The sequence below is a fragment of the Pelecanus crispus genome, chromosome Z, assembly GCF_030463565.1.
Source record: "Pelecanus crispus isolate bPelCri1 chromosome Z, bPelCri1.pri, whole genome shotgun sequence".
Classification (NCBI taxonomy): Eukaryota; Metazoa; Chordata; class Aves; order Pelecaniformes; family Pelecanidae; genus Pelecanus; species Pelecanus crispus.
In genome coordinates, this window is record NC_134676.1 from 10,524,436 (window position 1) to 10,550,184 (window position 25,749).

General features: G+C 61.1%; 6 protein-coding genes and 1 pseudogene across 7 annotated transcripts in view; 6 read left to right on the forward strand and 1 right to left on the reverse strand.

The window, feature by feature from the left end:
- The window catches only part of UBAP2 (ubiquitin associated protein 2), a 248,076-nt gene that overhangs the window by 93,682 nt on the left and 128,645 nt on the right, over positions 1-25,749 (reverse strand). The gene's annotated exons all lie outside the window — the stretch shown is intronic.
- LOC142596658 (interferon-like) lies at positions 1,443-2,021 on the forward strand. The gene has a single exon (XM_075726584.1). It carries the CDS (start codon positions 1,443-1,445, stop codon positions 2,019-2,021), a length of 579 nt encoding a protein of 192 aa, XP_075582699.1.
- Positions 5,368-5,946, forward strand: LOC142596657 (interferon-like). Its single transcript, XM_075726583.1, has one exon. It carries the CDS (start codon positions 5,368-5,370, stop codon positions 5,944-5,946), a length of 579 nt encoding a protein of 192 aa, XP_075582698.1.
- On the forward strand, positions 9,299-9,877 carry LOC142596656 (interferon-like). Its single transcript, XM_075726582.1, has one exon. It carries the CDS (start codon positions 9,299-9,301, stop codon positions 9,875-9,877), a length of 579 nt encoding a protein of 192 aa, XP_075582697.1.
- LOC142596750 (interferon-like) lies at positions 15,812-16,390 on the forward strand. The gene has a single exon (XM_075727163.1). The coding sequence runs from the start codon at positions 15,812-15,814 to the stop codon at positions 16,388-16,390; it is 579 nt and encodes a 192-aa protein (XP_075583278.1).
- Positions 19,731-20,309, forward strand: LOC142596677 (interferon-like). Its single transcript, XM_075726622.1, has one exon. It carries the CDS (start codon positions 19,731-19,733, stop codon positions 20,307-20,309), a length of 579 nt encoding a protein of 192 aa, XP_075582737.1.
- LOC142596633 (interferon-like) lies at positions 23,656-24,235 on the forward strand (annotated as a pseudogene).

Consider the following 25,749-nt stretch of genomic DNA (forward strand, 5'->3'; position numbering starts at 1 on the left):
ACGAGAGGAAACGGCCTCAAGCTGCGCTGCGGGAGGTTTAGCTTGGCTAGCACAAAAAATTTCTTCACGGAAAGAGTGCTCAAGCATTGGAACAGGCTGCCCAGAGAGGCGGTGGAGTCACCATCCCCGCGCCTCTTCAAAACACGCCTAGACGTGGCACTCTGGGACACGGTTTAGTAGGCACGGCGGTGTTGGGTTGAGGCTTGCACTGCTGATCTTGGAGATCCTTTCCAACCTTAACGACTCCTAGTTTTTACTTGCAGTAAAAGATAATCCAGCCACCAAGCCAGGAAACGTGAAATTATTACTCTGCCCTGAAACCGTTTAGTGGTGGACTTGGGAGTCTTAGGTTAACGGTTGGACTGCGTGATCTTAAAGGTCTTTTCCAACCTAAACGATTCTATCATGCCATGACCCTTGCTGTTGCAAGGGACCCAGAAACCTCAGCGAGTGCAACCCCCAGCTCCTCCTCCTCCTCCTCCCACCACAGCTCTAGAACTACATCAGCCGGCTCGGCTCCACCGCCACAGGACTCTTGCACACCCCTCCTCCAGGGCCGCCGGGGCTCACGCCAGCCCAAACGCAAGACCCTTCGCTCACGGGGGACATTGTCTTCTTTGCTCTCCAGACACCTCACGCAAAGGAGGACGACAAAACACAACAGGACCCCTGCTACAGGGGCACACGCGCCGCAACACAGACAGCGACCCAGCGCAGCAGCAGCAGCGGCGGCGGCGGCGGCAAAGCCCTTCCCTTGCTCCTCAAGCCTTTCCTCCCCATCCTCATCAGCTTCAAATGCAGGACCTGGGGCAGCTCCAGCCGCAAACACAGCCAACCCTCAAGTGCCTACACCCACAGCCACCGCCTCGCAAGCCGCCCACGCCACCCCCAGGCCCGCGCTCCAGCAGGGGCTCTCCCCAGGCTCTGCCAAGCGACATCACTTCCCAACCCTTCCCGCCACAAAAAGACAACACCAGCTAAGATGGAAACAACGGCGAGCCCCAAGCGAAAGCAAAACACACCACAACCAACACCAGCCCGCTACAGCCGGAAAAGACACCGCGGCAGGAAGGCAAACCTCACTCCCCTCCAGAAAACAGCCACCACAGCTCGCCCCGCGGGCAGCAGGGAAACCCTCACACACCGCCCCGACACAGCTGCCCACAAGGCCTCTGCCCCAGCGCTTTCGCATCCCCCACGCAACCACCACAGACCACCTCCCCACGCACGGCCACCCCGACAACGCACTTCCCCACGACCACCACAGCCACCGGCCAAAAACGAAAACCACAGACGGAAACTCGCTGCACTCAGAAAGCGAGGAAGGGAAAGCCGACGCGCCACATAAAGCCGGCCACCCGGCAGCACCCCAAGCACGGCGCCCACCCGCACCACCAGCAAGCCTCACCGCGCTCCTGCCCAGCACCACCCACAGCCCCACCATGGCTGCGCCCGCAACCCCACAGCCCCGCCTGCCGCACGGCGCCCCGGCGCTCCTGCTCCTCCTCACGGCTCTCGCCTCCGCCCTCGCCTGCCAACACCTGCGTCCCCGAGACACCACCTTCCCCTGGCACGGCCTCCGGCTCCTCCAGCACATGGCTCCCAGCCCGCCGCAGACATGCCACCACCAGCACGCCCCCTTCCCCTTCCCCGACACCCTCCTCCACGCCAGCCACCCGCAGCAAGCCGACGCCACCGCCCTCCGCATCCTCCAGCACCTCTTCGACACCCTCAGCGGACCCAACACCCCACAGCACTGGGACGCCACGGCACGACGGCAACTCCTCAGCGGCCTCCACCACCGCATCCAGCAGCTCCAGCAATGCCCGCCAGCCAACCCCACGCTCTCCCAAGGCCAAGGGCCCCGCAACCTGCTGCTCGGCATCGAAAAGTACTTTGGGCGCATCCGCGACTTCCTCCGCACCCACAACCACAGCGCCTGCGCCTGGGACCACGTCTGCCTCGAAGCTCGCCTCTGCTTCCAACGCCTCCACAACCTCACCCGCTCCACGCCCAATTAGCCCAAACACCCCGACACGACCCGCACGGCCCCACACACCACCACCCACCACCACGCCACTTCTGGACCACCGCCCCAGCCCCACCTCTGGCCTCCCGCCTCCCCTCGCCCGCGCACAGGGGCGCTCCAAGGACGGCCCTGCACCCTCAGCCTCCACCGACTCCTCCTCTATTTATAGAACTTACCCTATTTATTTTGACAATGCTTTCTATCTATTTATTCACCTATTTATTTGACCGACAATAAAGACCCGTTGCAAAAAGCTTGCCACTGCCTCTTGCCTCACAACCACGGGAATGAGCCTTTGGCCTGGCGGGGGGCAAGACACCTCCACTCAACACCTACTCCAAGCCCCGCGCCAAACAGGGCTCTGCACATCCCGTGCCCACTCTTCTCTTTGCCGCCTCCCCAACCAGGCACCTTCCTCACTCAGCCTCTCTGAAAAACCTCCGACAGGCTTTAGCCATCCGCAGCAGAATCCTCTCCTCGGCCCTCGTCTCCTCCACACTTACCCCCTTCCAGACCGCTTTAGACCCACTGAGCAGCAGCTCTCGAGATCGTCCTCACTACAAGGACGACACCCACCTGCTCAACCACCTCGGCCTCCAGCACAGGAGGGCCACAAGCGTCATCAGAGGGTGGAACACCTCTCCTGCTACAAGGAAAGGCTGACACAGTTGGGCTTCTTCAGCCTGCAGAAGGCAAGGCTCCGGGGAGACCTCCCTGCGGCCTTTCAATACCTAAACGGGGCTCGCAACAAAGCTGCCGACAGGCTTTTCGATAGCGCCTGGAGCGACCGCACGAGGGGGAGGTGTTTTAAGCCGAAAGAGGGCAGATGCAGCCTACACGCAAGGAAGACGTTTTCTACCGTCAGGGTGCTGAAACGCGGGCACACACGCGGTAGGTGCCCCGTCCCCGGAAACGTTCAAGCTCAGCTTGCACGGGGCTCTGAGCAGCCTCATCGAGTCAAACACGTCCCCACCTCATGGCTGGGGCGTCGGACCACATCACCTTTAAAGGTCCCTCCCAACCCACACCCCGCGACGATTCGATGCAGGGCCGGCACGGCACAGATCGCTTTCACCAGCCCCAGGTCCCCTGCTCTCCACGCTTTGGCCATTTCTCACGACAACCCTCTCGTTGCGCTGCTAGAAAACACCTCGCAGCACCAACTCTTCCAGGGCAACAGCGACAAGGTCCAGCCACCGACCTCCAACGTCAGCCCACCTCCTCCAGTGACGGCACCCACCTACGCCACGTGCCAGCACCCCAAGCACGGCACCCACCAACGCAACGCTGCCTGACAACACCGTGGCTCCCAGCCCGCCACCGCCCTGCCACCACCGCCACACACATCTTTCCCCCGCTCCAAAAGCTTTCAGAAAACACCTGGCAGCGCCTCTCGCACGAGCGCAACGTGACCCCATGCAACGCCACAGCCTTGGGGAACAGGGGCTGGAAAGCTGCCCGGCGCAAAAGGACCTGGCGGTGTCCCTCGACAGCCGGCTCAACAGGAGCCAGCAGTGTGCCCACCTGGCCAAGGCGGCCAACGGCATCCTGGCTTCTGTCGGGAACAGCGTGGCCAGCAGGAGCAGGGAAGCGATCGTCCCCCTGTACTCGGCACTGGTGAGGACGCACCTCAAATACCGTGTCCGGTTTTGGGCCCCTCACTCCAGGAAAGACATTGAGGTGCTGCAGCGTGGCCAGGGAAGGGCAACGAAGCCGCTGAAGGCTCTGGAGAGCAAGTCTTATGAGGAGCCGCTGCTCAGGGAACTGGGATTCTTTCGTCTGGAGAAGACGAGGCCGAGCGGAGACCATAAGGTCGCTCTCCACAACCACCCGAACGGAGGCTGTAGCCAGGTGGCTGTTGGTCTCTTCTCCCAAGGAGGTGGCGCCAGGACGAGAGGAAACGGCCTCAAGCTGCGCTGCGGGAGGTTTAGCTTGGCTAGCACAAAAAATTTCTTCACGGAAAGAGTGCTCAAGCATTGGAACAGGCTGCCCAGAGAGGCGGTGGAGTCACCATCCCCGCGCCTCTTCAAAACACGCCTAGACGTGGCACTCTGGGACACGGTTTAGTAGGCACGGCGGTGTTGGGTTGAGGCTTGCACTGCTGATCTTGGAGATCCTTTCCAACCTTAACGACTCCTAGTTTTTACTTGCAGTAAAAGATAATCCAGCCACCAAGCCAGGAAACGTGAAATTATTACTCTGCCCTGAAACCGTTTAGTGGTGGACTTGGGAGTCTTAGGTTAACGGTTGGACTGCGTGATCTTAAAGGTCTTTTCCAACCTAAACGATTCTATCATGCCATGACCCTTGCTGTTGCAAGGGACCCAGAAACCTCAGCGAGTGCAACCCCCAGCTCCTCCTCCTCCTCCTCCCACCACAGCTCTAGAACTACATCAGCCGGCTCGGCTCCACCGCCACAGGACTCTTGCACACCCCTCCTCCAGGGCCGCCGGGGCTCACGCCAGCCCAAACGCAAGACCCTTCGCTCACGGGGGACATTGTCTTCTTTGCTCTCCAGACACCTCACGCAAAGGAGGACGACAAAACACAACAGGACCCCTGCTACAGGGGCACACGCGCCGCAACACAGACAGCGACCCAGCGCAGCAGCAGCAGCGGCGGCGGCGGCGGCGGCGGCAAAGCCCTTCCCTTGCTCCTCAAGCCTTTCCTCCCCATCCTCATCAGCTTCAAATGCAGGACCTGGGGCAGCTCCAGCCGCAAACACAGCCAACCCTCAAGTGCCTACACCCACAGCCACCGCCTCGCAAGCCGCCCACGCCACCCCCAGGCCCGCGCTCCAGCAGGGGCTCTCCCCAGGCTCTGCCAAGCGACATCACTTCCCAACCCTTCCCGCCACAAAAAGACAACACCAGCTAAGATGGAAACAACGGCGAGCCCCAAGCGAAAGCAAAACACACCACAACCAACACCAGCCCGCTACAGCCGGAAAAGACACCGCGGCAGGAAGGCAAACCTCACTCCCCTCCAGAAAACAGCCACCACAGCTCGCCCCGCGGGCAGCAGGGAAACCCTCACACACCGCCCCGACACAGCTGCCCACAAGGCCTCTGCCCCAGCGCTTTCGCATCCCCCACGCAACCACCACAGACCACCTCCCCACGCACGGCCACCCCGACAACGCACTTCCCCACGACCACCACAGCCACCGGCCAAAAACGAAAACCACAGACGGAAACTCGCTGCACTCAGAAAGCGAGGAAGGGAAAGCCGACGCGCCACATAAAGCCGGCCACCCGGCAGCACCCCAAGCACGGCGCCCACCCGCACCACCAGCAAGCCTCACCGCGCTCCTGCCCAGCACCACCCACAGCCCCACCATGGCTGCGCCCGCAACCCCACAGCCCCGCCTGCCGCACGGCGCCCCGGCGCTCCTGCTCCTCCTCACGGCTCTCGCCTCCGCCCTCGCCTGCCAACACCTGCGTCCCCGAGACACCACCTTCCCCTGGCACGGCCTCCGGCTCCTCCAGCACATGGCTCCCAGCCCGCCGCAGACATGCCACCACCAGCACGCCCCCTTCCCCTTCCCCGACACCCTCCTCCACGCCAGCCACCCGCAGCAAGCCGACGCCACCGCCCTCCGCATCCTCCAGCACCTCTTCGACACCCTCAGCGGACCCAACACCCCACAGCACTGGGACGCCACGGCACGACGGCAACTCCTCAGCGGCCTCCACCACCGCATCCAGCAGCTCCAGCAATGCCCGCCAGCCAACCCCACGCTCTCCCAAGGCCAAGGGCCCCGCAACCTGCTGCTCGGCATCGAAAAGTACTTTGGGCGCATCCGCGACTTCCTCCGCACCCACAACCACAGCGCCTGCGCCTGGGACCACGTCTGCCTCGAAGCTCGCCTCTGCTTCCAACGCCTCCACAACCTCACCCGCTCCACGCCCAATTAGCCCAAACACCCCGACACGACCCGCACGGCCCCACACACCACCACCCACCACCACGCCACTTCTGGACCACCGCCCCAGCCCCACCTCTGGCCTCCCGCCTCCCCTCGCCCGCGCACAGGGGCGCTCCAAGGACGGCCCTGCACCCTCAGCCTCCACCGACTCCTCCTCTATTTATAGAACTTACCCTATTTATTTTGACAATGCTTTCTATCTATTTATTCACCTATTTATTTGACCGACAATAAAGACCCGTTGCAAAAAGCTTGCCACTGCCTCTTGCCTCACAACCACGGGAACGAGCCTTTGGCCTGGCGGGGGGCAAGACACCTCCACTCAACACCTACTCCAAGCCCCGCGCCAAACAGGGCTCTGCACATCCCGTGCCCACTCTTCTCTTTGCCGCCTCCCCAACCAGGCACCTTCCTCACTCAGCCTCTCTGAAAAACCTCCGACAGGCTTTAGCCATCCGCAGCAGAATCCTCTCCTCGGCCCTCGTCTCCTCCACACTTACCCCCTTCCAGACCGCTTTAGACCCACTGAGCAGCAGCTCTCGAGATCGTCCTCACTACAAGGACGACACCCACCTGCTCAACCACCTCGGCCTCCAGCACAGGAGGGCCACAAGCGTCATCAGAGGGTGGAACACCTCTCCTGCTACAAGGAAAGGCTGACACAGTTGGGCTTCTTCAGCCTGCAGAAGGCAAGGCTCCGGGGAGACCTCCCTGCGGCCTTTCAATACCTAAACGGGGCTCGCAACAAAGCTGCCGACAGGCTTTTCGATAGCGCCTGGAGCGACCGCACGAGGGGGAGGTGTTTTAAGCCGAAAGAGGGCAGATGCAGCCTACACGCAAGGAAGACGTTTTCTACCGTCAGGGTGCTGAAACGCGGGCACACACGCGGTAGGTGCCCCGTCCCCGGAAACGTTCAAGCTCAGCTTGCACGGGGCTCTGAGCAGCCTCATCGAGTCAAACACGTCCCCACCTCATGGCTGGGGCGTCGGACCACATCACCTTTAAAGGTCCCTCCCAACCCACACCCCGCGACGATTCGATGCAGGGCCGGCACGGCACAGATCGCTTTCACCAGCCCCAGGTCCCCTGCTCTCCACGCTTTGGCCATTTCTCACGACAACCCTCTCGTTGCGCTGCTAGAAAACACCTCGCAGCACCAACTCTTCCAGGGCAACAGCGACAAGGTCCAGCCACCGACCTCCAACGTCAGCCCACCTCCTCCAGTGACGGCACCCACCTACGCCACGTGCCAGCACCCCAAGCACGGCACCCACCAACGCAACGCTGCCTGACAACACCGTGGCTCCCAGCCCGCCACCGCCCTGCCACCACCGCCACACACATCTTTCCCCCGCTCCAAAAGCTTTCAGAAAACACCTGGCAGCGCCTCTCGCACGAGCGCAACGTGACCCCATGCAACGCCACAGCCTTGGGGAACAGGGGCTGGAAAGCTGCCCGGCGCAAAAGGACCTGGCGGTGTCCCTCGACAGCCGGCTCAACAGGAGCCAGCAGTGTGCCCACCTGGCCAAGGCGGCCAACGGCATCCTGGCTTCTGTCGGGAACAGCGTGGCCAGCAGGAGCAGGGAAGCGATCGTCCCCCTGTACTCGGCACTGGTGAGGACGCACCTCAAATACCGTGTCCGGTTTTGGGCCCCTCACTCCAGGAAAGACATTGAGGTGCTGCAGCGTGGCCAGGGAAGGGCAACGAAGCCGCTGAAGGCTCTGGAGAGCAAGTCTTATGAGGAGCCGCTGCTCAGGGAACTGGGATTCTTTCATCTGGAGAAGACGAGGCCGAGCGGAGACCATAAGGTCGCTCTCCACAACCACCCGAACGGAGGCTGTAGCCAGGTGGCTGTTGGTCTCTTCTCCCAAGGAGGTGGCGCCAGGACGAGAGGAAACGGCCTCAAGCTGCGCTGCGGGAGGTTTAGCTTGGCTAGCACAAAAAATTTCTTCACGGAAAGAGTGCTCAAGCATTGGAACAGGCTGCCCAGAGAGGCGGTGGAGTCACCATCCCCGCGCCTCTTCAAAACACGCCTAGACGTGGCACTCTGGGACACGGTTTAGTAGGCACGGCGGTGTTGGGTTGAGGCTTGCACTGCTGATCTTGGAGATCCTTTCCAACCTTAACGACTCCTAGTTTTTACTTGCAGTAAAAGATAATCCAGCCACCAAGCCAGGAAACGTGAAATTATTACTCTGCCCTGAAACCGTTTAGTGGTGGACTTGGGAGTCTTAGGTTAACGGTTGGACTGCGTGATCTTAAAGGTCTTTTCCAACCTAAACGATTCTATCATGCCATGACCCTTGCTGTTGCAAGGGACCCAGAAACCTCAGCGAGTGCAACCCCCAGCTCCTCCTCCTCCTCCTCCCACCACAGCTCTAGAACTACATCAGCCGGCTCGGCTCCACCGCCACAGGACTCTTGCACACCCCTCCTCCAGGGCCGCCGGGGCTCACGCCAGCCCAAACGCAAGACCCTTCGCTCACGGGGGACATTGTCTTCTTTGCTCTCCAGACACCTCACGCAAAGGAGGACGACAAAACACAACAGGACCCCTGCTACAGGGGCACACGCGCCGCAACACAGACAGCGACCCAGCGCAGCAGCAGCAGCGGCGGCGGCGGCGGCGGCGGCGGCGGCAAAGCCCTTCCCTTGCTCCTCAAGCCTTTCCTCCCCATCCTCATCAGCTTCAAATGCAGGACCTGGGGCAGCTCCAGCCGCAAACACAGCCAACCCTCAAGTGCCTACACCCACAGCCACCGCCTCGCAAGCCGCCCACGCCACCCCCAGGCCCGCGCTCCAGCAGGGGCTCTCCCCAGGCTCTGCCAAGCGACATCACTTCCCAACCCTTCCCGCCACAAAAAGACAACACCAGCTAAGATGGAAACAACGGCGAGCCCCAAGCGAAAGCAAAACACACCACAACCAACACCAGCCCGCTACAGCCGGAAAAGACACCGCGGCAGGAAGGCAAACCTCACTCCCCTCCAGAAAACAGCCACCACAGCTCGCCCCGCGGGCAGCAGGGAAACCCTCACACACCGCCCCGACACAGCTGCCCACAAGGCCTCTGCCCCAGCGCTTTCGCATCCCCCACGCAACCACCACAGACCACCTCCCCACGCACGGCCACCCCGACAACGCACTTCCCCACGACCACCACAGCCACCGGCCAAAAACGAAAACCACAGACGGAAACTCGCTGCACTCAGAAAGCGAGGAAGGGAAAGCCGACGCGCCACATAAAGCCGGCCACCCGGCAGCACCCCAAGCACGGCGCCCACCCGCACCACCAGCAAGCCTCACCGCGCTCCTGCCCAGCACCACCCACAGCCCCACCATGGCTGCGCCCGCAACCCCACAGCCCCGCCTGCCGCACGGCGCCCCGGCGCTCCTGCTCCTCCTCACGGCTCTCGCCTCCGCCCTCGCCTGCCAACACCTGCGTCCCCGAGACACCACCTTCCCCTGGCACGGCCTCCGGCTCCTCCAGCACATGGCTCCCAGCCCGCCGCAGACATGCCACCACCAGCACGCCCCCTTCCCCTTCCCCGACACCCTCCTCCACGCCAGCCACCCGCAGCAAGCCGACGCCACCGCCCTCCGCATCCTCCAGCACCTCTTCGACACCCTCAGCGGACCCAACACCCCACAGCACTGGGACGCCACGGCACGACGGCAACTCCTCAGCGGCCTCCACCACCGCATCCAGCAGCTCCAGCAATGCCCGCCAGCCAACCCCACGCTCTCCCAAGGCCAAGGGCCCCGCAACCTGCTGCTCGGCATCGAAAAGTACTTTGGGCGCATCCGCGACTTCCTCCGCACCCACAACCACAGCGCCTGCGCCTGGGACCACGTCTGCCTCGAAGCTCGCCTCTGCTTCCAACGCCTCCACAACCTCACCCGCTCCACGCCCAATTAGCCCAAACACCCCGACACGACCCGCACGGCCCCACACACCACCACCCACCACCACGCCACTTCTGGACCACCGCCCCAGCCCCACCTCTGGCCTCCCGCCTCCCCTCGCCCGCGCACAGGGGCGCTCCAAGGACGGCCCTGCACCCTCAGCCTCCACCGACTCCTCCTCTATTTATAGAACTTACCCTATTTATTTTGACAATGCTTTCTATCTATTTATTCACCTATTTATTTGACCGACAATAAAGACCCGTTGTGCTGCACGCTCATGGACAGCCCGAGGAGATGGGGAGAGGGGAGCTACTTATTACCCATGGTGTTACCTGGCCTGTCCGGACTGCGACCTCCCCTGATGGAGGGGAAGGTCCCCATGGACACTGCGGGACTCTCACGCCAATGACTATTACCACAGAACTCTATTTATTTATGCATGTATTTATTTGGCTGGCCATTTATTTATTTATTTATCTATCTATCTATTTATTCACTTGTTGGAAATAAAGACTTTTTGCAAAAACAAAACAAAGAAAAAAGAAAAGAGGTGGTCATCATTCATACACCTGACAGGCAAAGACAGGGTCTCTGCACGCAGGCAGGGATCAGCTTCCCTCCTGCAGCCCCTCCCACCAATGCCTCCAGCCCCGGTCGAAGGCTTCGAACGGCCAGCCACTCGCAGGGACCCACCGTGGTCCTTCAAACCCACAGGCATCTCCCGCTGATGCTGGAGAGCACACGCTCGCCCACACTGCGCCTGCCCTACACGCTCCTCCTCTCCCACCACCTACCCTCTCCCTTCCCAACCCTCTCCCACTGCCAAGACACGAAAGCCACCTCCAAACCACCACCCCATCACAAACAACCACTCAGCAATGCCACAGCACTGCTTGGGACCAAGCAGCGTGGCATGCACAAGGTGCACCTCAAAGAGCCAAGGAGGGCACCCACCAAGGCCTGTGGAGATTTGGACAAGGCACAGCAGCCCAGTGCTACTAACCCCACCCAAGAAGCGCCAAAAAGCCACAAAAAACACAGAAGGTGCCCAGGACTGCTCATTGCTCTCCGACAACGACCACAACTGGCCCACGACGCTCCCGCCTGTGCTCACACACCAGTGGCCGTGGCGACCTGCCTCACTACATAGAACACATCGGCCTGGGCTGCCTTCGTCCCAACACATCCTCAGCAAACAAAAAGCTACATTCCCCAACGCCACCACCCAACATGGTTCAAACCAACCAGCACAGACCAGCACAGCATTCCCCATGAAGGAAACTGCCCACGCACCACCAGCACCAGCTGCTCCTTCACCCTCCAACCACCACCCCAAAAATATCTGACCCGGGTGCTTTGCCCTCCCCGGCTAAGTCCGAGCAAGACAACAGCAGCAGAGCTCAGCAGCTCCGACCTCCTCCCGCACAGGACAAAGACGTAGTTCTCCACGCTCGGTCACACCACCTCCACCACCACACCACTGCAAGGACACTGCTCCATGCAAACACAAAGGGGCACTTCCCATGCAGCTGGAGAGCGAGAAAACAAGCAGGACCAAATACAGGCAGCAACACAGCAGGACCCCTCAAAATGCAACTTCCACGTTGTACTACAGTCCTCCTGATGTTCCTTCTAATGAGAAACACCCTGTGACACCAGGCAGGGGGGATCTCGTTGGCTCTGTCTTCTCTGAGGCGGCTGAAGAAAGGAAACCCTCCGCAGCCATAAAAACAGAGAAGGAGAGGTAATGACACAAGCTGGAACACGGGGAATTCAAACAGGAAAGAAGAAACACATTATTATCATCTTTACGATGAAGACGATGCGACACCAGAAGAGAGGTCAGGGAGGTTGTAGGATGTCCATCCCTGGAGAGAGATCCAAAAGCATCACCGGACAAGGCCATATGCAACCTCCTCTGACACCACCAGAATGCGCTCAGGACCTCCAGAGCAAAACAGGCCATTGAAAAAAAAACTTAAAAAATGGAAAGAAATGATACATGAACAGTGGAGGGGCGGGCGGAAACCAAACCAAAAACCAAAACACCCGCCCAAAAACCACAACAAAAACAGAGAGAGAAATCAAGAACTTCCAGTAGTATGAGGGCATAACAAAAACCACACGCGTCGCATCAGGCAAACACTGGAAATCAGAAAAATGGAATTCTTTGTAGAGGACCTTTTCCTCCGCGCAGCACAATGACACGGTGGTCACAAAAAAGTCCTGAACTGGCAAAAATAGCAAAAATCACGCTACATAAAAATACTTCTGGCTGCGTCTCCTTCATTCTTCAATAAGCGACAGCTTAGAAAAGACTTCTTACACCCCATCACAATGAGGTTTAAACTGAAGAACGGGAAGCAAAGAGACTGTAGAAGCTTCATCAATAAACATTCAGTGCTAAAGTGCTTAGACCTAGAGCCACTTCCTCAAAGGACATCGGGACTGAGGAGAGCTGCTGAGATTCCCGAGAAACACAGAATTTTACAAATCTCCAAAAATGTAAAAGCAAACAATGTATTCATATGAAAACAAAGAGGACAAACGTACCGAAAGTAAAACCCCACAACCAACGCTGGAGCATTACATAAGGAAAAGAGACTTGGGCAGGAAGGGAAATTCAGAGAAACAAAAAGGATAAGAGCTGCCCGGGACGGAAAAGGGAAACCACAAAAAAACCCACATCTGCAGCACAACTGCCCCATGTATCGCTACCCCTACACTCTCACATCCCCCGCTACACCACTGCAGCAAACATCCCCCCCCAAAACGGCCTCCCGCCAACACAGCACGAGCAAAGCACCGCCACCGCCGTCCCCAAGCACGGCCACCCCACCAACGCACTTCCACAAACAGCAAAAAGCTTGCCACTGCCTCTTGCCTCACAACCACGGGAACGAGCCTTTGGCCTGGCGGGGGGCAAGACACCTCCACTCAACACCTACTCCAAGCCCCGCGCCAAACAGGGCTCTGCACATCCCGTGCCCACTCTTCTCTTTGCCGCCTCCCCAACCAGGCACCTTCCTCACTCAGCCTCTCTGAAAAACCTCCGACAGGCTTTAGCCATCCGCAGCAGAATCCTCTCCTCGGCCCTCGTCTCCTCCACACTTACCCCCTTCCAGACCGCTTTAGACCCACTGAGCAGCAGCTCTCGAGATCGTCCTCACTACAAGGACGACACCCACCTGCTCAACCACCTCGGCCTCCAGCACAGGAGGGCCACAAGCGTCATCAGAGGGTGGAACACCTCTCCTGCTACAAGGAAAGGCTGACACAGTTGGGCTTCTTCAGCCTGCAGAAGGCAAGGCTCCGGGGAGACCTCCCTGCGGCCTTTCAATACCTAAACGGGGCTCGCAACAAAGCTGCCGACAGGCTTTTCGATAGCGCCTGGAGCGACCGCACGAGGGGGAGGTGTTTTAAGCCGAAAGAGGGCAGATGCAGCCTACACGCAAGGAAGACGTTTTCTACCGTCAGGGTGCTGAAACGCGGGCACACACGCGGTAGGTGCCCCGTCCCCGGAAACGTTCAAGCTCAGCTTGCACGGGGCTCTGAGCAGCCTCATCGAGTCAAACACGTCCCCACCTCATGGCTGGGGCGTCGGACCACATCACCTTTAAAGGTCCCTCCCAACCCACACCCCGCGACGATTCGATGCAGGGCCGGCACGGCACAGATCGCTTTCACCAGCCCCAGGTCCCCTGCTCTCCACGCTTTGGCCATTTCTCACGACAACCCTCTCGTTGCGCTGCTAGAAAACACCTCGCAGCACCAACTCTTCCAGGGCAACAGCGACAAGGTCCAGCCACCGACCTCCAACGTCAGCCCACCTCCTCCAGTGACGGCACCCACCTACGCCACGTGCCAGCACCCCAAGCACGGCACCCACCAACGCAACGCTGCCTGACAACACCGTGGCTCCCAGCCCGCCACCGCCCTGCCACCACCGCCACACACATCTTTCCCCCGCTCCAAAAGCTTTCAGAAAACACCTGGCAGCGCCTCTCGCACGAGCGCAACGTGACCCCATGCAACGCCACAGCCTTGGGGAACAGGGGCTGGAAAGCTGCCCGGCGCAAAAGGACCTGGCGGTGTCCCTCGACAGCCGGCTCAACAGGAGCCAGCAGTGTGCCCACCTGGCCAAGGCGGCCAACGGCATCCTGGCTTCTGTCGGGAACAGCGTGGCCAGCAGGAGCAGGGAAGCGATCGTCCCCCTGTACTCGGCACTGGTGAGGACGCACCTCAAATACCGTGTCCGGTTTTGGGCCCCTCACTCCAGGAAAGACATTGAGGTGCTGCAGCGTGGCCAGGGAAGGGCAACGAAGCCGCTGAAGGCTCTGGAGAGCAAGTCTTATGAGGAGCCGCTGCTCAGGGAACTGGGATTCTTTCGTCTGGAGAAGACGAGGCCGAGCGGAGACCATAAGGTCGCTCTCCACAACCACCCGAACGGAGGCTGTAGCCAGGTGGCTGTTGGTCTCTTCTCCCAAGGAGGTGGCGCCAGGACGAGAGGAAACGGCCTCAAGCTGCGCTGCGGGAGGTTTAGCTTGGCTAGCACAAAAAATTTCTTCACGGAAAGAGTGCTCAAGCATTGGAACAGGCTGCCCAGAGAGGCGGTGGAGTCACCATCCCCGCGCCTCTTCAAAACACGCCTAGACGTGGCACTCTGGGACACGGTTTAGTAGGCACGGCGGTGTTGGGTTGAGGCTTGCACTGCTGATCTTGGAGATCCTTTCCAACCTTAACGACTCCTAGTTTTTACTTGCAGTAAAAGATAATCCAGCCACCAAGCCAGGAAACGTGAAATTATTACTCTGCCCTGAAACCGTTTAGTGGTGGACTTGGGAGTCTTAGGTTAACGGTTGGACTGCGTGATCTTAAAGGTCTTTTCCAACCTAAACGATTCTATCATGCCATGACCCTTGCTGTTGCAAGGGACCCAGAAACCTCAGCGAGTGCAACCCCCAGCTCCTCCTCCTCCTCCTCCCACCACAGCTCTAGAACTACATCAGCCGGCTCGGCTCCACCGCCACAGGACTCTTGCACACCCCTCCTCCAGGGCCGCCGGGGCTCACGCCAGCCCAAACGCAAGACCCTTCGCTCACGGGGGACATTGTCTTCTTTGCTCTCCAGACACCTCACGCAAAGGAGGACGACAAAACACAACAGGACCCCTGCTACAGGGGCACACGCGCCGCAACACAGACAGCGACCCAGCGCAGCAGCAGCAGCGGCGGCGGCGGCGGCAAAGCCCTTCCCTTGCTCCTCAAGCCTTTCCTCCCCATCCTCATCAGCTTCAAATGCAGGACCTGGGGCAGCTCCAGCCGCAAACACAGCCAACCCTCAAGTGCCTACACCCACAGCCACCGCCTCGCAAGCCGCCCACGCCACCCCCAGGCCCGCGCTCCAGCAGGGGCTCTCCCCAGGCTCTGCCAAGCGACATCACTTCCCAACCCTTCCCGCCACAAAAAGACAACACCAGCTAAGATGGAAACAACGGCGAGCCCCAAGCAAAAGCAAAACACACCACAACCAACACCAGCCCGCTACAGCCGGAAAAGACACCGCGGCAGGAAGGCAAACCTCACTCCCCTCCAGAAAACAGCCACCACAGCTCGCCCCGCGGGCAGCAGGGAAACCCTCACACACCGCCCCGACACAGCTGCCCACAAGGCCTCTGCCCCAGCGCTTTCGCATCCCCCACGCAACCACCACAGACCACCTCCCCACGCACGGCCACCCCGACAACGCACTTCCCCACGACCACCACAGCCACCGGCCAAAAACGAAAACCACAGACGGAAACTCGCTGCACTCAGAAAGCGAGGAAGGGAAAGCCGACGCGCCACATAAAGCCGGCCACCCGGCAGCACCCCAAGCACGGCGCCCACCCGCACCACCAGCAAGCCTCACCGCGCTCCTGCCCAGCACCACCCACAGCCCCACCATGGCTGCGCCCGCAACCCCACAGCCCCGCCTGCCGCACGGCACCCCGGCGCTCCTGCTCCTCCTCACGGCTCTCGCCTCCGCCCTCGCCTGCCAACACCTGCGTCCCCGAGACACCACCTTCCCCTGGCACGGCCTCCGGCTCCTCCAGCACATGGCTCCCAGCCCGCCGCAGACATGCCACCACCAGCACGCCCCCTTCCCCTTCCCCGACACCCTCCTCCACGCCAGCCACCCGCAGCAAGCCGACGCCACCGCCCTCCGCATCCTCCAGCACCTCTTCGACACCCTCAGCGGACCCAACACCCCACAGCACTGGGACGCCACGGCACGACGGCAACTCCTCAGCGGCCTCCACCACCGCATCCAGCAGCTCCAGCAATGCCCGCCAGCCAACCCCACGCTCTCCCAAGGCCAAGGGCCCCGCAACCTGCTGCTCGGCATCGAAAAGTACTTTGGGCGCATCCGCGACTTCCTCCGCACCCACAACCACAGCGCCTGCGCCTGGGACCACGTCTGCCTCGAAGCTCGCCTCTGCTTCCAACGCCTCCACAACCTCACCCGCTCCACGCCCAATTAGCCCAAACACCCCGACACGACCCGCACGGCCCCACACACCACCACCCACCACCACGCCACTTCTGGACCACCGCCCCAGCCCCACCTCTGGCCTCCCGCCTCCCCTCGCCCGCGCACAGGGGCGCTCCAAGGACGGCCCTGCACCCTCAGCCTCCACCGACTCCTCCTCTATTTATAGAACTTACCCTATTTATTTTGACAATGCTTTCTATCTATTTATTCACCTATTTATTTGACCGACAATAAAGACCCGTTGCAAAAAGCTTGCCACTGCCTCTTGCCTCACAACCACGGGAACGAGCCTTTGGCCTGGCGGGGGGCAAGACACCTCCACTCAACACCTACTCCAAGCCCCGCGCCAAACAGGGCTCTGCACATCCCGTGCCCACTCTTCTCTTTGCCGCCTCCCCAACCAGGCACCTTCCTCACTCAGCCTCTCTGAAAAACCTCCGACAGGCTTTAGCCATCCGCAGCAGAATCCTCTCCTCGGCCCTCGTCTCCTCCACACTTACCCCCTTCCAGACCGCTTTAGACCCACTGAGCAGCAGCTCTCGAGATCGTCCTCACTACAAGGACGACACCCACCTGCTCAACCACCTCGGCCTCCAGCACAGGAGGGCCACAAGCGTCATCAGAGGGTGGAACACCTCTCCTGCTACAAGGAAAGGCTGACACAGTTGGGCTTCTTCAGCCTGCAGAAGGCAAGGCTCCGGGGAGACCTCCCTGCGGCCTTTCAATACCTAAACGGGGCTCGCAACAAAGCTGCCGACAGGCTTTTCGATAGCGCCTGGAGCGACCGCACGAGGGGGAGGTGTTTTAAGCCGAAAGAGGGCAGATGCAGCCTACACGCAAGGAAGACGTTTTCTACCGTCAGGGTGCTGAAACGCGGGCACACACGCGGTAGGTGCCCCGTCCCCGGAAACGTTCAAGCTCAGCTTGCACGGGGCTCTGAGCAGCCTCATCGAGTCAAACACGTCCCCACCTCATGGCTGGGGCGTCGGACCACATCACCTTTAAAGGTCCCTCCCAACCCACACCCCGCGACGATTCGATGCAGGGCCGGCACGGCACAGATCGCTTTCACCAGCCCCAGGTCCCCTGCTCTCCACGCTTTGGCCATTTCTCACGACAACCCTCTCGTTGCGCTGCTAGAAAACACCTCGCAGCACCAACTCTTCCAGGGCAACAGCGACAAGGTCCAGCCACCGACCTCCAACGTCAGCCCACCTCCTCCAGTGACGGCACCCACCTACGCCACGTGCCAGCACCCCAAGCACGGCACCCACCAACGCAACGCTGCCTGACAACACCGTGGCTCCCAGCCCGCCACCGCCCTGCCACCACCGCCACACACATCTTTCCCCCGCTCCAAAAGCTTTCAGAAAACACCTGGCAGCGCCTCTCGCACGAGCGCAACGTGACCCCATGCAACGCCACAGCCTTGGGGAACAGGGGCTGGAAAGCTGCCCGGCGCAAAAGGACCTGGCGGTGTCCCTCGACAGCCGGCTCAACAGGAGCCAGCAGTGTGCCCACCTGGCCAAGGCGGCCAACGGCATCCTGGCTTCTGTCGGGAACAGCGTGGCCAGCAGGAGCAGGGAAGCGATCGTCCCCCTGTACTCGGCACTGGTGAGGACGCACCTCAAATACCGTGTCCGGTTTTGGGCCCCTCACTCCAGGAAAGACATTGAGGTGCTGCAGCGTGGCCAGGGAAGGGCAACGAAGCCGCTGAAGGCTCTGGAGAGCAAGTCTTATGAGGAGCCGCTGCTCAGGGAACTGGGATTCTTTCGTCTGGAGAAGACGAGGCCGAGCGGAGACCATAAGGTCGCTCTCCACAACCACCCGAACGGAGGCTGTAGCCAGGTGGCTGTTGGTCTCTTCTCCCAAGGAGGTGGCGCCAGGACGAGAGGAAACGGCCTCAAGCTGCGCTGCGGGAGGTTTAGCTTGGCTAGCACAAAAAATTTCTTCACGGAAAGAGTGCTCAAGCATTGGAACAGGCTGCCCAGAGAGGCGGTGGAGTCACCATCCCCGCGCCTCTTCAAAACACGCCTAGACGTGGCACTCTGGGACACGGTTTAGTAGGCACGGCGGTGTTGGGTTGAGGCTTGCACTGCTGATCTTGGAGATCCTTTCCAACCTTAACGACTCCTAGTTTTTACTTGCAGTAAAAGATAATCCAGCCACCAAGCCAGGAAACGTGAAATTATTACTCTGCCCTGAAACCGTTTAGTGGTGGACTTGGGAGTCTTAGGTTAACGGTTGGACTGCGTGATCTTAAAGGTCTTTTCCAACCTAAACGATTCTATCATGCCATGACCCTTGCTGTTGCAAGGGACCCAGAAACCTCAGCGAGTGCAACCCCCAGCTCCTCCTCCTCCTCCTCCCACCACAGCTCTAGAACTACATCAGCCGGCTCGGCTCCACCGCCACAGGACTCTTGCACACCCCTCCTCCAGGGCCGCCGGGGCTCACGCCAGCCCAAACGCAAGACCCTTCGCTCACGGGGGACATTGTCTTCTTTGCTCTCCAGACACCTCACGCAAAGGAGGACGACAAAACACAACAGGACCCCTGCTACAGGGGCACACGCGCCGCAACACAGACAGCGACCCAGCGCAGCAGCAGCAGCGGCGGCGGCGGCGGCAAAGCCCTTCCCTTGCTCCTCAAGCCTTTCCTCCCCATCCTCATCAGCTTCAAATGCAGGACCTGGGGCAGCTCCAGCCGCAAACACAGCCAACCCTCAAGTGCCTACACCCACAGCCACCGCCTCGCAAGCCGCCCACGCCACCCCCAGGCCCGCGCTCCAGCAGGGGCTCTCCCCAGGCTCTGCCAAGCGACATCACTTCCCAACCCTTCCCGCCACAAAAAGACAACACCAGCTAAGATGGAAACAACGGCGAGCCCCAAGCAAAAGCAAAACACACCACAACCAACACCAGCCCGCTACAGCCGGAAAAGACACCGCGGCAGGAAGGCAAACCTCACTCCCCTCCAGAAAACAGCCACCACAGCTCGCCCCGCGGGCAGCAGGGAAACCCTCACACACCGCCCCGACACAGCTGCCCACAAGGCCTCTGCCCCAGCGCTTTCGCATCCCCCACGCAACCACCACAGACCACCTCCCCACGCACGGCCACCCCGACAACGCACTTCCCCACGACCACCACAGCCACCGGCCAAAAACGAAAACCACAGACGGAAACTCGCTGCACTCAGAAAGCGAGGAAGGGAAAGCCGACGCGCCACATAAAGCCGGCCACCCGGCAGCACCCCAAGCACGGCGCCCACCCGCACCACCAGCAAGCCTCACCGCGCTCCTGCCCAGCACCACCCACAGCCCCACCATGGCTGCGCCCGCAACCCCACAGCCCCGCCTGCCGCACGGCGCCCCGGCGCTCCTGCTCCTCCTCACGGCTCTCGCCTCCGCCCTCGCCTGCCAACACCTGCGTCCCCGAGACACCACCTTCCCCTGGCACGGCCTCCGGCTCCTCCAGCACATGGCTCCCAGCCCGCCGCAGACATGCCACCACCAGCACGCCCCCTTCCCCTTCCCCGACACCCTCCTCCACGCCAGCCACCCGCAGCAAGCCGACGCCACCGCCCTCCGCATCCTCCAGCACCTCTTCGACACCCTCAGCGGACCCAACACCCCACAGCACTGGGACGCCACGGCACGACGGCAACTCCTCAGCGGCCTCCACCACCGCATCCAGCAGCTCCAGCAATGCCCGCCAGCCAACCCCACGCTCTCCCAAGGCCAAGGGCCCCGCAACCTGCTGCTCGGCATCGAAAAGTACTTTGGGCGCATCCGCGACTTCCTCCGCACCCACAACCACAGCGCCTGCGCCTGGGACCACGTCTGCCTCGAAGCTCGCCTCTGCTTCCAACGCCTCCACAACCTCACCCGCTCCACGCCCAATTAGCCCAAACACCCCGACACGACCCGCACGGCCCCACACACCACCACCCACCACCACGCCACTTCTGGACCACCGCCCCAGCCCCACCTCTGGCCTCCCGCCTCCCCTCGCCCGCGCACAGGGGCGCTCCAAGGACGGCCCTGCACCCTCAGCCTCCACCGACTCCTCCTCTATTTATAGAACTTACCCTATTTATTTTGACAATGCTTTCTATCTATTTATTCACCTATTTATTTGACCGACAATAAAGACCCGTTGCAAAAAGCTTGCCACTGCCTCTTGCCTCACAACCACGGGAACGAGCCTTTGGCCTGGCGGGGGGCAAGACACCTCCACTCAACACCTACTCCAAGCCCCGCGCCAAACAGGGCTCTGCACATCCCGTGCCCACTCTTCTCTTTGCCGCCTCCCCAACCAGGCACCTTCCTCACTCAGCCTCTCTGAAAAACCTCCGACAGGCTTTAGCCATCCGCAGCAGAATCCTCTCCTCGGCCCTCGTCTCCTCCACACTTACCCCCTTCCAGACCGCTTTAGACCCACTGAGCAGCAGCTCTCGAGATCGTCCTCACTACAAGGACGACACCCACCTGCTCAACCACCTCGGCCTCCAGCACAGGAGGGCCACAAGCGTCATCAGAGGGTGGAACACCTCTCCTGCTACAAGGAAAGGCTGACACAGTTGGGCTTCTTCAGCCTGCAGAAGGCAAGGCTCCGGGGAGACCTCCCTGCGGCCTTTCAATACCTAAACGGGGCTCGCAACAAAGCTGCCGACAGGCTTTTCGATAGCGCCTGGAGCGACCGCACGAGGGGGAGGTGTTTTAAGCCGAAAGAGGGCAGATGCAGCCTACACGCAAGGAAGACGTTTTCTACCGTCAGGGTGCTGAAACGCGGGCACACACGCGGTAGGTGCCCCGTCCCCGGAAACGTTCAAGCTCAGCTTGCACGGGGCTCTGAGCAGCCTCATCGAGTCAAACACGTCCCCACCTCATGGCTGGGGCGTCGGACCACATCACCTTTAAAGGTCCCTCCCAACCCACACCCCGCGACGATTCGATGCAGGGCCGGCACGGCACAGATCGCTTTCACCAGCCCCAGGTCCCCTGCTCTCCACGCTTTGGCCATTTCTCACGACAACCCTCTCGTTGCGCTGCTAGAAAACACCTCGCAGCACCAACTCTTCCAGGGCAACAGCGACAAGGTCCAGCCACCGACCTCCAACGTCAGCCCACCTCCTCCAGTGACGGCACCCACCTACGCCACGTGCCAGCACCCCAAGCACGGCACCCACCAACGCAACGCTGCCTGACAACACCGTGGCTCCCAGCCCGCCACCGCCCTGCCACCACCGCCACACACATCTTTCCCCCGCTCCAAAAGCTTTCAGAAAACACCTGGCAGCGCCTCTCGCACGAGCGCAACGTGACCCCATGCAACGCCACAGCCTTGGGGAACAGGGGCTGGAAAGCTGCCCGGCGCAAAAGGACCTGGCGGTGTCCCTCGACAGCCGGCTCAACAGGAGCCAGCAGTGTGCCCACCTGGCCAAGGCGGCCAACGGCATCCTGGCTTCTGTCGGGAACAGCGTGGCCAGCAGGAGCAGGGAAGCGATCGTCCCCCTGTACTCGGCACTGGTGAGGACGCACCTCAAATACCGTGTCCGGTTTTGGGCCCCTCACTCCAGGAAAGACATTGAGGTGCTGCAGCGTGGCCAGGGAAGGGCAACGAAGCCGCTGAAGGCTCTGGAGAGCAAGTCTTATGAGGAGCCGCTGCTCAGGGAACTGGGATTCTTTCGTCTGGAGAAGACGAGGCCGAGCGGAGACCATAAGGTCGCTCTCCACAACCACCCGAACGGAGGCTGTAGCCAGGTGGCTGTTGGTCTCTTCTCCCAAGGAGGTGGCGCCAGGACGAGAGGAAACGGCCTCAAGCTGCGCTGCGGGAGGTTTAGCTTGGCTAGCACAAAAAATTTCTTCACGGAAAGAGTGCTCAAGCATTGGAACAGGCTGCCCAGAGAGGCGGTGGAGTCACCATCCCCGCGCCTCTTCAAAACACGCCTAGACGTGGCACTCTGGGACACGGTTTAGTAGGCACGGCGGTGTTGGGTTGAGGCTTGCACTGCTGATCTTGGAGATCCTTTCCAACCTTAACGACTCCTAGTTTTTACTTGCAGTAAAAGATAATCCAGCCACCAAGCCAGGAAACGTGAAATTATTACTCTGCCCTGAAACCGTTTAGTGGTGGACTTGGGAGTCTTAGGTTAACGGTTGGACTGCGTGATCTTAAAGGTCTTTTCCAACCTAAACGATTCTATCATGCCATGACCCTTGCTGTTGCAAGGGACCCAGAAACCTCAGCGAGTGCAACCCCCAGCTCCTCCTCCTCCTCCTCCCACCACAGCTCTAGAACTACATCAGCCGGCTCGGCTCCACCGCCACAGGACTCTTGCACACCCCTCCTCCAGGGCCGCCGGGGCTCACGCCAGCCCAAACGCAAGACCCTTCGCTCACGGGGGACATTGTCTTCTTTGCTCTCCAGACACCTCACGCAAAGGAGGACGACAAAACACAACAGGACCCCTGCTACAGGGGCACACGCGCCGCAACACAGACAGCGACCCAGCGCAGCAGCAGCAGCGGCGGCGGCGGCGGCGGCGGCAAAGCCCTTCCCTTGCTCCTCAAGCCTTTCCTCCCCATCCTCATCAGCTTCAAATGCAGGACCTGGGGCAGCTCCAGCCGCAAACACAGCCAACCCTCAAGTGCCTACACCCACAGCCACCGCCTCGCAAGCCGCCCACGCCACCCCCAGGCCCGCGCTCCAGCAGGGGCTCTCCCCAGGCTCTGCCAAGCGACATCACTTCCCAACCCTTCCCGCCACAAAAAGACAACACCAGCTAAGATGGAAACAACGGCGAGCCCCAAGCGAAAGCAAAACACACCACAACCAACACCAGCCCGCTACAGCCGGAAAAGACACCGCGGCAGGAAGGCAAACCTCACTCCCCTCCAGAAAACAGCCACCACAGCTCGCCCCGCGGGCAGCAGGGAAACCCTCACACACCGCCCCGACACAGCTGCCCACAAGGCCTCTGCCCCAGCGCTTTCGCATCCCCCACGCAACCACCACAGACCACCTCCCCACGCACGGCCACCCCGACAACGCACTTCCCCACGACCACCACAGCCACCGGCCAAAAACGAAAACCACAGACGGAAACTCGCTGCACTCAGAAAGCGAGGAAGGGAAAGCCGACGCGCCACATAAAGCCGGCCACCCGGCAGCACCCCAAGCACGGCGCCCACCCGCACCACCAGCAAGCCTCACCGCGCTCCTGCCCAGCACCACCCACAGCCCCACCATGGCTGCGCCCGCAACCCCACAGCCCCGCCTGCCGCACGGCGCCCCGGCGCTCCTGCTCCTCCTCACGGCTCTCGCCTCCGCCCTCGCCTGCCAACACCTGCGTCCCCGAGACACCACCTTCCCCTGGCACGGCCTCCGGCTCCTCCAGCACATGGCTCCCAGCCCGCCGCAGACATGCCACCACCAGCACGCCCCCTTCCCCTTCCCCGACACCCTCCTCCACGCCAGCCACCCGCAGCAAGCCGACGCCACCCGCCCTCCGCATCCTCCAGCACCTCTTCGACACCCTCAGCGGACCCAACACCCCACAGCACTGGGACGCCACGGCACGACGGCAACTCCTCAGCGGCCTCCACCACCGCATCCAGCAGCTCCAGCAATGCCCGCCAGCCAACCCCACGCTCTCCCAAGGCCAAGGGCCCCGCAACCTGCTGCTCGGCATCGAAAAGTACTTTGGGCGCATCCGCGACTTCCTCCGCACCCACAACCACAGCGCCTGCGCCTGGGACCACGTCTGCCTCGAAGCTCGCCTCTGCTTCCAACGCCTCCACAACCTCACCCGCTCCACGCCCAATTAGCCCAAACACCCCGACACGACCCGCACGGCCCCACACACCACCACCCACCACCACGCCACTTCTGGACCACCGCCCCAGCCCCACCTCTGGCCTCCCGCCTCCCCTCGCCCGCGCACAGGGGCGCTCCAAGGACGGCCCTGCACCCTCAGCCTCCACCGACTCCTCCTCTATTTATAGAACTTACCCTATTTATTTTGACAATGCTTTCTATCTATTTATTCACCTATTTATTTGACCGACAATAAAGACCCGTTGCAAAAAGCTTGCCACTGCCTCTTGCCTCACAACCACGGGAACGAGCCTTTGGCCTGGCGGGGGGCAAGACACCTCCACTCAACACCTACTCCAAGCCCCGCGCCAAACAGGGCTCTGCACATCCCGTGCCCACTCTTCTCTTTGCCGCCTCCCCAACCAGGCACCTTCCTCACTCAGCCTCTCTGAAAAACCTCCGACAGGCTTTAGCCATCCGCAGCAGAATCCTCTCCTCGGCCCTCGTCTCCTCCACACTTACCCCCTTCCAGACCGCTTTAGACCCACTGAGCAGCAGCTCTCGAGATCGTCCTCACTACAAGGACGACACCCACCTGCTCAACCACCTCGGCCTCCAGCACAGGAGGGCCACAAGCGTCATCAGAGGGTGGAACACCTCTCCTGCTACAAGGAAAGGCTGACACAGTTGGGCTTCTTCAGCCTGCAGAAGGCAAGGCTCCGGGGAGACCTCCCTGCGGCCTTTCAATACCTAAACGGGGCTCGCAACAAAGCTGCCGACAGGCTTTTCGATAGCGCCTGGAGCGACCGCACGAGGGGGAGGTGTTTTAAGCCGAAAGAGGGCAGATGCAGCCTACACGCAAGGAAGACGTTTTCTACCGTCAGGGTGCTGAAACGCGGGCACACACGCGGTAGGTGCCCCGTCCCCGGAAACGTTCAAGCTCAGCTTGCACGGGGCTCTGAGCAGCCTCATCGAGTCAAACACGTCCCCACCTCATGGCTGGGGCGTCGGACCACATCACCTTTAAAGGTCCCTCCCAACCCACACCCCGCGACGATTCGATGCAGGGCCGGCACGGCACAGATCGCTTTCACCAGCCCCAGGTCCCCTGCTCTCCACGCTTTGGCCATTTCTCACGACAACCCTCTCGTTGCGCTGCTAGAAAACACCTCGCAGCACCAACTCTTCCAGGGCAACAGCGACAAGGTCCAGCCACCGACCTCCAACGTCAGCCCACCTCCTCCAGTGACGGCACCCACCTACGCCACGTGCCAGCACCCCAAGCACGGCACCCACCAACGCAACGCTGCCTGACAACACCGTGGCTCCCAGCCCGCCACCGCCCTGCCACCACCGCCACACACATCTTTCCCCCGCTCCAAAAGCTTTCAGAAAACACCTGGCAGCGCCTCTCGCACGAGCGCAACGTGACCCCATGCAACGCCACAGCCTTGGGGAACAGGGGCTGGAAAGCTGCCCGGCGCAAAAGGACCTGGCGGTGTCCCTCGACAGCCGGCTCAACAGG